The sequence below is a fragment of the Boleophthalmus pectinirostris genome, unplaced genomic scaffold (assembly GCF_026225935.1).
Source record: "Boleophthalmus pectinirostris isolate CB_2022bp ecotype Guang Dong unplaced genomic scaffold, ASM2622593v1 HiC_scaffold_14, whole genome shotgun sequence".
Lineage (NCBI taxonomy): Eukaryota > Metazoa > Chordata > Actinopteri > Gobiiformes > Gobiidae > Boleophthalmus > Boleophthalmus pectinirostris.
Genome location: NW_026571047.1, coordinates 23,120,844 through 23,135,218, shown reverse-complemented (window position 1 = coordinate 23,135,218; position 14,375 = coordinate 23,120,844). Strand labels below are relative to the sequence as shown.

The window sequence follows — 14,375 nt, the reverse complement described above, 5'->3', positions numbered from 1 at the left end:
ACAAAACAAAACAAACAATAAATACATAAATAACAAAACAAAAATACTGAAAAGACTAGGCAAGATTTCTAGTAAAAAAAAAAAAATTGATACAGTATAATTATGTTAAAGGGCCCATATTATGCCATTTTCTGATCGATATTATAATGTTGTTTCCTCATCACAAACAGACCTGGAGTTGTGTTTTGTTTCATTCACACGTGTGGCTGAGTTCTTCTCTCGAACGTAAAACACTCCGTTCCACCTGGTGATGTCATGTGGTAATACAGGAAGTGCTCCACTGTGTTTTTAAACTCCCTACACTTTCACTAGAATCATTTGGATGATTTCAGCCCTGGAATTGTCAATCTAAAAGGTTAAATTAACATGAAAACTACCACTACATGACATCACAAGGTGGAACAGAGCATTTTGAGCTTTGGAGATGTAGATAGGTTAATAATAATGGTAATCAAACATGTGTGAATGAAACAAAACACAACTCCAGGTGAGTTTTTGAGGAGGTTAACAACATTTTAACATGTCTCAAAGCTCATAAGAGTGAGTTTTGTGTAATATAGGACCTTTAACTATGTTTTAATGAAATTAGTGGTCTAATCTGCATATGCACTTTAAAATAAATCTCCCTTCAGTGTGTAACTTATTGCTTTTTAACATCTCATTTCATCTTTGTATTTGGTTTGGGTCCTCAATGGGTCTGACTTTGTGAAGATTCGTGAGAACTTTTGCATGATTTCCTCGTCGAATTCGTTTCTGGAAATTCTCGTATTTTGGATTTTTGGAGATTTGCAGCATTTGCCTTTTTTGTCCACAGTACAACAGAGGTCAAACTGATTTCTACAGTGTGAGAAACGAAAGACAAAACTGCAGCTATAAGTCTCAGGACTGGTCTTTCTTTGCGTAGTCCTCTGCGGATTTCCTGGTTCGAATCTCAACCAAAACCGGGAAAAAATGGCGACTCAACGCTTGTTTCAAACTGCCATGTCTGGGAGCACTTTGGCTAGTTTGCGATGCATGTTTATAACTTCCACTGGAAAGCAAAAAGAACGGATGTTGTTGATCCTGGATTTAAACTTTTAACAGTGAATGCAGCTTTTGATAATCTTGACTGAGTGAGTTTATCACTTTAAGCACAATCCAATCTATTATATGTTAGTACTTATTTCTGCAAATTACTACATAATTTCTTGATACTTTGTGGCCGATGTCATCAACATTCCCCGTGGGTGTGATGCTAACTGTAGGCACTGCTCTGTCTGAAGCTCTGTTACTCAAGCTAGACTTTCACCAATCCTGAAATCAAGATGAAAGAAGCCCGACTTGTAGCGAGAGACTTGGGTAATATGAATTTTATCATTGGTAAATGGTATTGATATTTTGCAGGTGACGTCATCAACATTACCTGGGGCTGTGACGCTATCTGAAGGCACTGATCTCAGTTTTATTTTAGCACAATCTGACCATAAAGAACTAGAGGTGTAACGATATCCAAGTGTCATGATATGACATCGTCACGGTATGAACCTCACAGTATGATATTTATTGCGATATTGTGGGAAAGCTCACGATATGGTGGGGAGGCTCACAATTAGACATGAAACAATATCCAAATCTCACAGTACGATATTTAATGCGATATTTTCTAAGCACTTTTAAGTCTTAGGCCCCGTCCACACTAGTCGTTTTCGTTGTGGATACAGTGTTCGTCCACACTAATCAGATGGAAAACGTCTCCAGAGACAGAACGATCTGGTGCCGCCAGCTCCCACAAATTCACCTGAGAACACATCTGATCCAGCACTGTGTGGACACCTGAAAACACTGATATGCAGATACGCTGATGTAGGTCTAGTACCTAATTCACCGCCACAACGCTAAGAGGCTAGAATATATTCATATATACGTCTATGTGTATGACATGCAGATGTATAATCTCTGAAAAGTTTTACATGAACCATCTCCAACGCGATAGAAGCACAGAACAGACTCACCATCAGCAGAACACCCCTCTGTCACAGAAGGAACAGTCATAATCCACTGAATCCTGTCCTTTAGTCCGACAGAAGCTGAACCGCATCAGCACACAATAGCGAGCTGTTTTTTGAGTGCTCTTTTTATGCAAATTAGCCATGTGGTTTTAAGTTTTGTTTCTGTAAAACGTAAACAAATATGCTCAAAGCTGTGTGGATAGGGAAGGATTGCAGACACAGAAACGACTTATGTGGACGCAAATAGTTTCCGATACAGTGATATGCAGATTAGTTTCAGTGTAAACGGGGTCTTAGTTCTTTGGATTATTTCTTCGTGTAGTCTATGTAGTTCGTTTTGGCTTTTTTTAGCTATTGCTACACAAAAAAGGACCGCATAGCACATTCTTTTTATTTTATCGCACACAAATACTACACGTTGGTCCAGATAAATAGTTTGACCTCCAGTACGGCGGCATAAACAACTGGTTACACGCTTTTGTGCCGTAGACGCAAAACCCTAATAGTACTTCAGACAGAGCATGCCTCTAGTTAGCGTCACACCCTCAGAGAATGTGGACAGCATCAGCTGCGAACTATCAATTGGTTTATAATATAGTTTAATAATTTTTGTAGTACCAACATTTTTGCATTATTTTCAACCTCATTTACTCACATTATTTACTGGTAAATTTCACACACACATACACAAAAAATCTGTTTTGTTTTGGGGAAATGATTTAACGTTTAAAGAAAAAATCTAATAAAATACATAGCAAATTCTTTAAAAATTACAGTATTAGTTTTTTGTTTTTGTTTTTTTTAACATACAAATTAATACATAAACAAATATGTCAGTTCATGATTTTTATTAGAATTTTTTTTTTCTCTGCTGATTTTTCCTGTTGAGATCTTGAGTGATTTGCAGAAATGAAAATAGTGGGATTGGGTTGGTTGTATTAATGTATCTATGTGACTGGAATGTTATTTGTACATAAACTTAAACACGTGCCAAACTTGTGCTCGTCTCATAATCTACTCAAATGATAAACGCACTTTCTAACCGTGAATATTATATAATCTATATTTATGTCATGTTTAGGGCCTTCTTTCTGACGTTTATTTCTGAAAACTGTGATTTTCTCTTGTCTGAAAACGAAGGGCAGATGTGCTCAGTTTAATGTCGTCTTTAAAGGAAAATGTTATTTACAATCAAAATAAAACAATTCCTCATTTAGAAATCACATCTCGTCTTGTCTCAGAATCTGTTTATTACTGTTAATCTGTTCGTTAAAGGTGCACTGTGTAACTTTTCTGGTGGAGGGACCGTCACTCTGCTATCCTTTCTATGGATATGTCATTGCTCTGCTTGAAATGTTCCACAGTACGACATTAAACACATTTCACATTTGTTCAGTTACGGGTTTTATAGCTTAAAAATTCCCAGAAAAACATGGATTCTGTGAGCGGGGTCGCCTCTCCGCAGATCTGACCTGTAACTTGTTCTGGTTTGGTCTCCATGAAGATAGAAAGGTTTAATGCCATACTGCGAAACATTTCAGACAAAGCAGTAACATAGGGCCACTCGATTATGGAAAAAAATCATGATCACGATTATTCAGTTATTTATTAGTTACATTATTTTTCCAAATGTTTTTAATAATTTTCAGGCAAAAATGTTTACATGAAAAACTGACCACATTAACACAGGTAACCAAAAAAGAAAAAAAGAAAAAAAAAAAGAAAAACCAATTCACACACTCACAGACACAGTACACATTACACATATTCATGAAAAATGCAGGCACAATTAAATTTATCAGTTGCAGGTAAGTCAAAAATCCATATTCAGTGAAGATCTAAATTTTAAAAAGTGAAAATGGGTAAAAAAAATAAATAAATAAAATAATAATAATAATGATAATAATAAAAATAAATAAATAAATATTATTATTGTCACCATTATCATAGCTGACAACAACAACAATAACATACATACACATCATTCCTATTTTTTAGATGTGATATTCAAATAAGTTTCCCTTAATTTCGCTTCTTAATTTCTGTCTTTTCGCTTTCCCTTTGTTATAAATGTCAAATTTTCAAGGCCGATAAATGAAAGCTCCTTAATCCACTGTTTTGTTGAAGGGGCTTCAATATTTTTCCATTTCAAGGTGATGGCTCTTCTGGCATGTAATAGTCCAGTTTTGCTTGTTTTTTTGTCTGTAATAAACCTTCTGGATGTATTCCCAATGTGCACATTTAATTAAATTATTTTATTATTTTTTAGTTACACGATGCATTTATTTAGCATTTCTCTCTCTCAAAAAAAACGTTGTTATTGATAATTTACGCAAAACTTTCAAATTGAAAATAAATATAGGTTACAAATATGAACCTTAGAGCAGTTTTGCGATGTGTAAAACTTAAAATAAATAAAATATACTTTGAACATGAAATTACTAATCAATATTATTCAATAAATAAGTCGTTTCAACTCGACACAAATCGAAATCACAATCAAAATTCTATTAATTGCACAGCCTTACAATAACATCTAAAAGCATTTGACGAATCCTCCACCAGAAAAGTTACACAATGCACCTTTAATCTGACCAGTGTTGTTGTTCAGTGGACATAGTCATTTGAATCAGCAAACATTTTATTAATTTCTTTGGGTTTATTTTACACCTCCTCAGTGTGTCAATCCTTATTTCTGCTCTTTCTTGCAATAACAGAAAATGCTCTTTTGTGGTCAAACACATAAATGAATGATAATAATCGTTTGGTTTAGTATTCATGAGATGAATAATAAAAAAAAAAAATATATATATATATATATATATATATATATACTAAAGTTAATGAAAGAAAGGGGGAGAATTGAGAGAAAGAGAGAGAGAGAGACAGGGAGAGAAAAAGAAAAAGAGTGTGTCAGAGAGACAGAGAGAGGGATAAGATGTATAAGCAATACATAGGCTATTAATTATTTTAAAGGTGCACTATGTAACTTTTCTTATGGAGCATCCACCACCTGCTTGTCTCCATGGAGATCTTATTGCACTGCCAGGAATGTTCTACAGTAGGGCTTTAAACATACTATATATCTCCATGGAGACAAGCTGGCGATGCCACATCGTAAGAAGTCCTATCTGTTTTTCATGGTATTTTTGAGCTGTAACTGAATAAATGTAAAACCGTGTTCAGACCAAACGCGTCTGGCGCAAATAAATCGCGTCAAACACCCCTAGTTTGCCCCTTTACTTTTTTGAGTCATTCGCTTCATTTATGCATCCAGGTCGCTCGAGTTTGGGTTGAATTTGGTCGCACAAGTAAATCCGCTCTATTCGCTCCAAAAGGATCAAGTGCGGCTGCGCAGTGTTCTCTGTTTTCATTTCGAAAAATGATGGACAGACCGGGACCAAACCGGGACCAGACTAGGACTACAGTAAAGGAGAGAGGGACAGAGTCTAGTGTAGGTCCTCCTTATTCCGGTCTCTGTTCTGGCTCGTGCTGGTATCGTATAGTATTGGCTCATTTCCCACGGCAACAGTGAGTGTCTCCTCCATGTTGAATGAAAGTTCATGTTTATCTCGTCGTCATTATACGTCACTATCAGAACACAGCCCCTGATTGGTTGACGTGACGCAAATACTCGCAGAAAGTTCAAAATGTTCAACTTTAGTGAAATTTGTGAGCCCCTCCTTTTTGGGAATTCGCACGTCAACACCAGTTTTGCATATTCTATTCAAGCCGCTGAAAACGCTCAACATGCGTGAATTGCGCTGCCCAATTCGCATCATTCGTGCCGCAGAACTTTATTCGCCCGTTGACGCGCCTTCACATAAGGTTAACATGTAAATCATTCACTTTGTTCGTGCCAGACAATTTGAACAGTTTGAACACGGCTTAAGATGTAAAATGTAAGAAGAAGTATAATGCCGTACTGTGGAAAATTCCAGGCAGAACAATAACTTTTCCATAGAAACAAACCTATAGTGCACCTGTAAGCAGAATATAGTTTTTTATTTTTTGCTACATCGACACCCATCTTGTAAACTGGTTAAAACAATGTATGCAAATTATAGACCTGCTGTTTTATCTGCATCTCCAAATAAAATGGTAAAATTATTAGAGTTCATTTATTTTATTACAGTTAAATTAAAAGTTTAATAAAGTAACTTTGAACTGTGCAGTACAAAGTTTTGTCAGTGTTTCATTTTGTTTTTAATGAGAAAACAGAGCACTTTGTCTGTAGCCAAGCCCTTTTGTTCACTGTGCTTTTATTTTGAAAGGGAAGGAGACGTTATGCAGACGTTTGAGCTCCTGCATGAATGAAACTGGACTGATGTAACGTTGTGGACCTCAAATGTGATATGAGTTTTTCTTTAAAACTGTCAAATAAATATTACTTACTAAACCTCTGAAAAGTTTCATATGTTTCAAATTATAATTTCATTTCATTATTCATCAATTTGCATGTTTTTAATTTGCATTTTGTACAATTATTATTATTATTATTAGTAGTAGTAGTAGTAGTAGTAGTAGTAGTAGTGGTGGTGGTAGTAGTAGTAGTAGTAGTGGTAGTAGTAGTAGTGGTAGTAGTGGTAGTAGTAGTAGTAGTAGTAGTAGTAGTAGTATAGAAGTATAGAAGTAAGTATAGAAGCAACATTATAATATCTTAAATATTTCAATTAAAACAAGCACTGAGTTCTTTTTGTTTCCATTATGATCCTCCTCTCCATGGCCTCTGCTTTAACATGCATAAAACTGTGTGTATCTTTTTCTGTAGTTCATTAAAGCAGCACCATGTAACTTTCTGGAGGTGGCACATCACCTGCATGGTTCCATGGAAATACATAGCCATACTTTAGAACATTCTTCATGCAGGTAGATTTTGTCATACTGGAAAAACTCAGTGTGTCAACTGGACAAAAGTTTATTTGGTTGAATATGTTTCGCAGCTCGTCCAAGCTGCTTCTTCAGTTCTGGTCAAAATGCTGGTGGACACTTCCTTACTGTATATCTGCCTGACGGGAGGAGCTAACTACAGTGAAACTACTCTGAAACTAACACACCTACTTGTTTACAGTTTCTGTTAGGGTTAGGGTTAAGTTAGAAATAGACTGGGATTTCATGTTGTCTGAAAATCCTCTGACGTTTTTCAGAAACACCAGCAATGTAAGGAATAGTTACGGCCATTTTCCTAGGTTCTGATTCTCTTTTGTCTTGTTTTTGTTTTTTTTTAGCTCTCTTTGTTTTGTTGAAAGACCATTTTGGGTATCCACAAACAGAGATGACTTTCTGCATGTTGTTCTTCTTTCTCCTTTCCCTCTGTTCTTATGGCACCACTTGAGCTCTGTGTTGTAGCGTCTGAATAACTCCAGATCAGAGTCACCAGAACTGAAGAACAGTTTGGATGAGCTGCGAAACGTATTCGACCAAATAAACTTTTGCCCAGTTGGCAAATTGAATTTTTTCTTTGCCATGGATTCTATCTGGACGACTGAGGGATTTTACACACATACTGTGGAAGATTATAACCAATGGAACAACATTTCCTTGGAACCAAGCAGGAAAGGCCCTCCTCCAGGCCAAATAAGTCAGGTTTGTGGAGATGCAAGGCCAGTCTCAATAAGGGCACATGTTTTTTCAAATATATATTGTTTATTTGATGATTTTGAGGTGTGATTGGATACCTATAGCATGAACCCCCAAACTTTTCAGACCAGAAATCATCATTCACCCACATAGCAAAGTACGATTTATGCAAAATATGATGCTAACTGCTTTCTATCCTTAACAGTTAAACTCCGTTAAACAGTTCATTTAAACTTGCCTTTTTGCTGAAAATTGTTGTTTAATTAATGTGTGCATTGTGTCTCCACATCCCACCATTAGATGAACATGTAGAACACCCCCCAGTGTGATGTCACTGCAAGGTTACTGTGTGTTTGGCCTGTAGTTTCAGTTCAGGTGTGGAGTGTGCACGTTTATAAAGGACTTCAGTTCATCAGAGTAAGTGGGCCTTAATGTGTCTGGCCTCTGTGTCTCCTGTCTCTCTGTGGTGACTTTCCCTTTGCATGTGGGTGTGGTTTGGTTCATTTCCCATGTTTTGTCAATAAATTGTCTTATGTTTGTGAATCTGCATGTACAACTCTATTATTTTGTTAATTTGGTCCAACTTTATTATAACTACACCTTAATTAGCCCTAGTATGAACAAAGACATAATGAATTAATAGTTAAAGAATGATTCTGTCTTGATAATTGAATTAAGGGGTTAAGAATTAAGAATTAGGGAATTATTAATAAATAATTTAGCCTGAATCATTCTTAATAATTTGTTAATAATGAATTGTAGTCTCTGTGTCATTTTTGAGCTTTCACTTCTTTGTCTGAAAAGTTCCACAGTTTTTGTTTTTTTGTGTGTTTTTGAGCGATAAAAACACATGACACTGAATGAACGATCGATTATTAAATGTGATAATATAGACCAGAAGTGTCAAACTCAAATTTACAGAGGCCAAAATTAAAAGTTGTTGGCCAAACTAAATATTTATAAAATTTCAACAACATCTGCATATTTTCTCTTCTTTCAAGATACGTAATGTTAAACCTTTTCTTATTAAAATAAATGTTTAATAATAGTTTTGCTTAAACATTGAATCCAGAACAAGAATAATATAAAATAATAACAACATTTCAATTAAATAATGTCTCTATAGTCTATCTGTAGCCAGTGGGCAGCTCTAATACATATTTGATATGATCTCGCGGGCCAAATATAATTATATCATGGGCCAAATTGGGTCCCGGGGCTTGAGTTTGACATGTCTGCTATAGAACATTCCAGACAAAGCAAAAGCATCTCCATGGTGACAAGCAAGTAGCGTACCCTTCACCAGAAAAGTTACGAAATCCACCTTTAAGCCTTTGTTCATGCTATATTATTAAATTATTTGTCAAGTGTCATGTTTCTTTTCTTTTAAGGTGGATCTAATGTATAAAAATCCATGTTATGCTTTTTGTTTTGTTACTTCATTTCATCATAGTCTGTTCAATGCAAGTTACATTTTCCAATAATCTACAAACTGCTACTTTTTTTTACATTCTTTTCTCTAATTGGCTGTTTGCTTGTGTCATTTCAGCCTGACTCCGCCCACTCTGCCAGGCGTGGAAGCTCCGCCCAAACCGCCGCTTTCTGATGACGTCACGGAGCAGACGACTTCAGATGAGACTCAATACGACGAAGTGGAGAAGTCCTCTGCTCACGCTGAAGAATACTAGACCATAACGCTGATATAAATGCCCACGTCTCAGTTCTCTTTTCTTGATTCCTCTCCTCGATCCTCCGTGTTTCAGCTGTCAATCAAATGTGTCATATTAAGTGGTGTTTCAAAGAAAACCACAGAATGAAGGCAAGGCAAGGCAAGTTTATTTGTATAGCACAATTTGTACACAAAGTAATTCAAAGTGCTTTACAGAATAAGAAATACATTAAAATCACAATAAAAACTAATCAAAACATTAATAATCATAAATATTAAAATTAAAAAAGAAAGACATAAATTAGAAGAGTGAAAACCTTTCAGTCATATGCACAGTGAAACAGAACCTTTTGAGCCTGGATTTAAACAGTGTCAAAGTCGAGTCTGTCTCACATGTTCAGACTGTTCCAGGTTTTAGCTGCATGAACCTGAAACGCTGACTCCCCTTGTTTAGTCGTGACTCTGGGCACCAGCAGGAGGCCGGTCCCTGAGCTCCTCAGAGTGCGAGATGGTTCATATGACACTAACATGTCACAGATGTACTTTGGTGCTCGGCCATGGAGAGACTTGTACACAAGCAGAGCTGCTTTAAAGTCTCTGAGCCACAGGAAGCCAGCGCAGAGACCTGAGCACAGTAGTTCGAGTCAGGACCCGAGCTGCAGCGTTGTGGATATTTGGAGAGTTCAGTGAGCAGGACATTACAGTAGTCTAACCTACTGGATAAGTTTCTCCAAGTCTGCTTTAGACAGTAAACCTTTGATTTTTGCAATGTTTTTTAGGTGGTTTAAAAGGCTGCAGATGTTATTGACTTGATGTGGCTGTTAAAGTTCAAGTCTGAGTCCATTATTACCCCTAGATTTCTTGCCTGATTTGAAGGTTTTACAGAGAGAGAGACTGGAGGTGACTGCTGACACTGTCTCTTTGTTTCTGTGGGCCAAACACTACAACTTAAGTCTTGTCAGGGTTTAGCTGGAGAAAGTTGTTTTGCATCCACACACTGGTCTGCAGTGAAAAAGTGAGTCCACTGGTCCATAGTCTCCTGAAGGAGTGAACATGAGGGAGGCTTCAGGAGCAGACAGCGGATAAAAGAATCAATCCTCTCCTGGATATGTCTCCTTTGAGGGTGGGACTTCCTCACCCATTTCCTGTAGAATCAAGGAGAAGGAAGCGAGGAAAGAGAAATGAGGCGCGGCCCATAACACTGGAATAATGTTAAATTTATTGTGTTTTAGTTGAATTATAATCATATATCTCTATTCTTATAAATTAAGTCAGTATTAAAGAAAACAGCGCAGGTTCATTGAGTATAAATGTTAAAAAGGTGCACTGTGTCACTTTTTTGACCGCCACATGCTTGGTTAAATGGAAAAATGATTGCGTTTCCTGTAATGTTCCACAGTATGGCATTAAACCTTCTCCTTGGAGACAAGCACGTGACAGATCTGTGGAGAGGCGACCCCGTTTACTCTAAAAAGCAGGTTTTTCAAGGTCTTTTTAGCGATTCAAACTTAAAAGCAGTGTAGATAAGTTTAATGTCATAAGACGGAACATTTCAGGTAAAGCAATAACAGCTCCATGGAGACAAGCAGGTGCCGGACACTCCAACACAAAAGTTACATGGTGCATCTTTAAACAGGGCTATAATCAGCTTTTTCTGTGATGTGATGAAAAAATTATCAGTTTTAAATGATTGTGGAATTTATTAAAAATTGTACTGTGATGCACTAGACCAGGCTTCTCCAATTAAATTTCCCTGACCAAAATATTTCAACTGAGGTCCACAAAAAATCTGCCTGTAGACGGTTTTATTTGCCAAAATACAAAGGTAAAATCAACAACTGATCAGCAATTAGAAATCCACCAACAACTAACAAAAAACTGAATTTATAAAAAGCATACAGTGTTTCTTTTTCAATTCCTACTGCATTTGTTGGAAAATCTCAAATTGTAAAGCAATGTTCCATTGTTCTTTCTTGAGGTGGAGGTTTTCCCTGAATCCTGAGAACAATAGAATGCAGAATAAATCTGCGTCAGCCTCCTACTCCAGGAAAATTGTAAGTTAACGTTGTTCTTCTGTATCTAATCGTTTAAATCCAATACCTTGCTGTATCTTTCTTGAATATTTCAAACACTCTGCTGGGAAACACTGTCAGATTGTTCTGCTCTGTGAAATGTGAGGCTTAAGTCACATGATAAAACTGACTCGTTTTATCGGTTAAGTCAATATATCACTGTGTAAAATGTAATTAATTAAAAACCTAAAATGCGCATTTATTCCTTGTATTATGTGTATGTATTTGTTTTAAATGCGTTTTAAATACAAGACAAAGAAATCATAATAAATACAGTTTCCTTTTGCTCCCGTGGACTTGCTTAATGGAAGGTTTGGTGCAGCCTTGACTGAGGACGGTATGCCAAGAGAGGAGGATAATACACACTCACACTAGAAAAAGATAAATGAGGTCTCAAGGTTTTTCCAACTAAACACTGTGTTGACGCTGTGTTGGTGCGTTCTACAGCACCATCTGGTGGTTTAAAAAGTGACCTGCTTTAAGGTACCACACCTTGAGTTGATGAGGGGAGTTTGGCCCTGAGCAATAAGCAGTGTAGCTGATGTATCTGAATTTCCCCATTCAAATAGGAGGGTTTCAGTCACGTGATCACGATGATGCGCGGATTTCAGGTGGAGGGCAGGAAGTGAAGACCAACATGACAAACACGGCTCTGGAGAACACAGATATGGAGAAGAGTTCTTATTGTAAGGATTTAGAGCCAGTAGAAAGGCACAAGTACGAGCAGTTAGTAGACAAATATATTGGGCGTGACCCCATCTTATTGAAAATGAGAGAATTTTTGACTGAAGTAAAAGATTTGCCGACAATCGAGGCAGAAGATATCACGAACTATTTAGCTCTTCAGACATCGTTCTACACCAGACAACAGATGAAGGCGTACAAAGAGTCCTCAACCTTGGTGCAAAACGCCTAAATGATGATTATCGTTTGGTCTTTGCCAGGGTGAGTGTTTCTCTTATTTTATGTGTATAGACTGTTATGGGAAAAACTGCAGTGTATTGGCAGTAGAGATGCGCGGATGGGCTATTTTTTCATCCGCAACCGCGACACAAAACTCATCATCCGCCCGCTATCCATTTTGCACCGAAGGTTTTCAAAACTGCACCCGCCCGCCATCCGCTGATTGATTTTAGATTTTAGAACAATCATACAGCAAACAAACTAAGGAGCCTCGATAAAAATGCAAACTCTATAGCTCATTCATTCCAAAATTCGCTCAGCGTGTATGTTCGCATTCTTAATTGTCCGTAACAACCCCAGACTTACCTGGTTTTCTTGCGCAGCTAATTAACTGACAATGTTTTCCGATGAGGCTGTTTTTGAACCTTCTTGCCTTCGTGTTGGATGTTGTTACATTCTGAACATTCTGCCATTGCCCGATGTTATTTCAAAGTCATAGCCTCACTCCATCGGTCCTTCTTTAAGTTTTAAATAACCCGAGTGGCAGTCTGCGCTATAATGTCTGCGTGTTTTAAAATATATCTGATATCGAAACAAAAAAAAAAGCATAACTAAATAAATATGGCCCTATAGCCACTTATGTGTTGGCAAACATCTGAAATAAATTAGAAATAATAAAATAAACTGCATATAATATGTGCCTCGTAAACCTTAGGCATCAATAACCCGACACAACCTTAACCTTCAGAACATAAAAACGAGGTCAAATGGGCTAATTAAGGACATGACGTACACTTCATACTACAAGCACAGACAATGAGACTCGTCTTTTCAGATGTAGGTAACAATACTAACAATAACTTTTTTTTTTTTTTAGTAGTTAAACCGCCACCCGCCCGAATTTAATTAAAATATAATTTTTCGTCACGTCATCCGCCCGACCCGCGGATTAACCACGGATACCGCGCATCTCTAACTGGCAGTAACCGATCTATCCCAACTATTTAATGTCAACAAACGTCATTAGCCGTTAGTCGTTAATGATTCGTTTATGTTTAGGTAAACCACAAAAAACAATTTAGCTTTATAACAAACCTTTGACGAAGTGGTCACTGCAGATACGAGCATTAACGAATTCTGCTCCTCCCGACCGCAAACGTAGGTTTATAATCCACTTTTTATGGTGTTGTTCTGTCAGCTTTTCCCATTTCTGACCTTTGTGGACGATTATATTCTAAAAAAATCGCTTTTCCTTCTCTCGGTTAGAACAATTGGCACAGCCGTAAACTACACAACACAGAGGCATTTTCTTCCAGTTAGTTCACTTCCTGCCCTCCATCTGATTTTGCGTGCTGACAAACGTAGCCCTGTGACGTCATGTGAAACCCAGATATTAGCCCACGGTCCACCTATTGGAGACCCAGGCTGTAGTTAGTCATTTAAATGGTAAATTACACTGCTCTTTAAATGAGGGCTCATAATGATAAGAACTGGATCAGAATGTTTCCTTTGTGCACCTTTTGTGTAGACTGTGTTTAAAGTGATCTTGGAAATCCCGATGGCAAGAGCCCAACCCCATGGTGACAGTGAATGATGTGAGCAATGCAAACGGTATGAACGGTGTGAACGGTGTGAACGGTGTGAACGGTGTGAACGGTGCGAACGGTACGAACGGTGCGGTTTAAAGCTTCCTCATTAGCAGAACCACCAATGAACTCTTTTTCCAATCGGATCCTGACAAGACACAAATACACTTTACACCACCCGGGGAATCGGGGGGGAAACTTAAAGTAAAACCAACTGAACTCAACTCAAATAATTTTTTTGGAAAAAGAGCTCTCTATTTTATTTTTGTTTTGATTAAATTTTTTATTGTATTTGTTTTAGTGCTCAAGTAATTAATCATCGGTCGTTCATTTTAATCTTGGCAAGTCATTCCAATCCATCATCTCCTTTAACTCTGTAAGATGTTTGTGCTCTCCTAAAGTGGTCCACACTAAGGCCTTATCTTAAAGCAAAACATATTTTCAGTCAATTTTAAATAAACTGTACACTGTTCATATTTTATTTTATCTGTAGGTGTTTAAAGGACTCCTATTATGCTATTTTCTAAACTATGTTATAATATTCTTTTCTCATTACAAACAGACCTGGAGTTGTGTT

General features: G+C 37.1%; 1 protein-coding gene across 6 annotated transcripts in view; it reads left to right on the top strand.

Annotated features, from left to right (window-relative positions):
• The window catches only part of baiap2b (BAR/IMD domain containing adaptor protein 2b), a 98,716-nt gene extending 87,204 nt beyond the window's left edge, over positions 1-11,512 (top strand). For 3 of the 6 annotated variants that reach the window (XM_055150463.1, XM_055150461.1, XM_055150460.1), the window contains one exon: positions 9,118-11,512. In XM_055150463.1, the coding sequence (XP_055006438.1) occupies positions 9,118-9,256 (139 nt within the window). In that variant the 3' untranslated portion in view covers positions 9,257-11,512. Of the gene's footprint in view, positions 1-814; positions 3,827-7,868; positions 7,908-9,117 lie in introns of those variants that run through there. The other 3 variants (XM_055150465.1, XM_055150466.1, XM_055150464.1) reach the window with 3 other exon arrangements.
• The last annotated feature ends 2,863 nt before the right edge of the window (positions 11,513-14,375 follow it).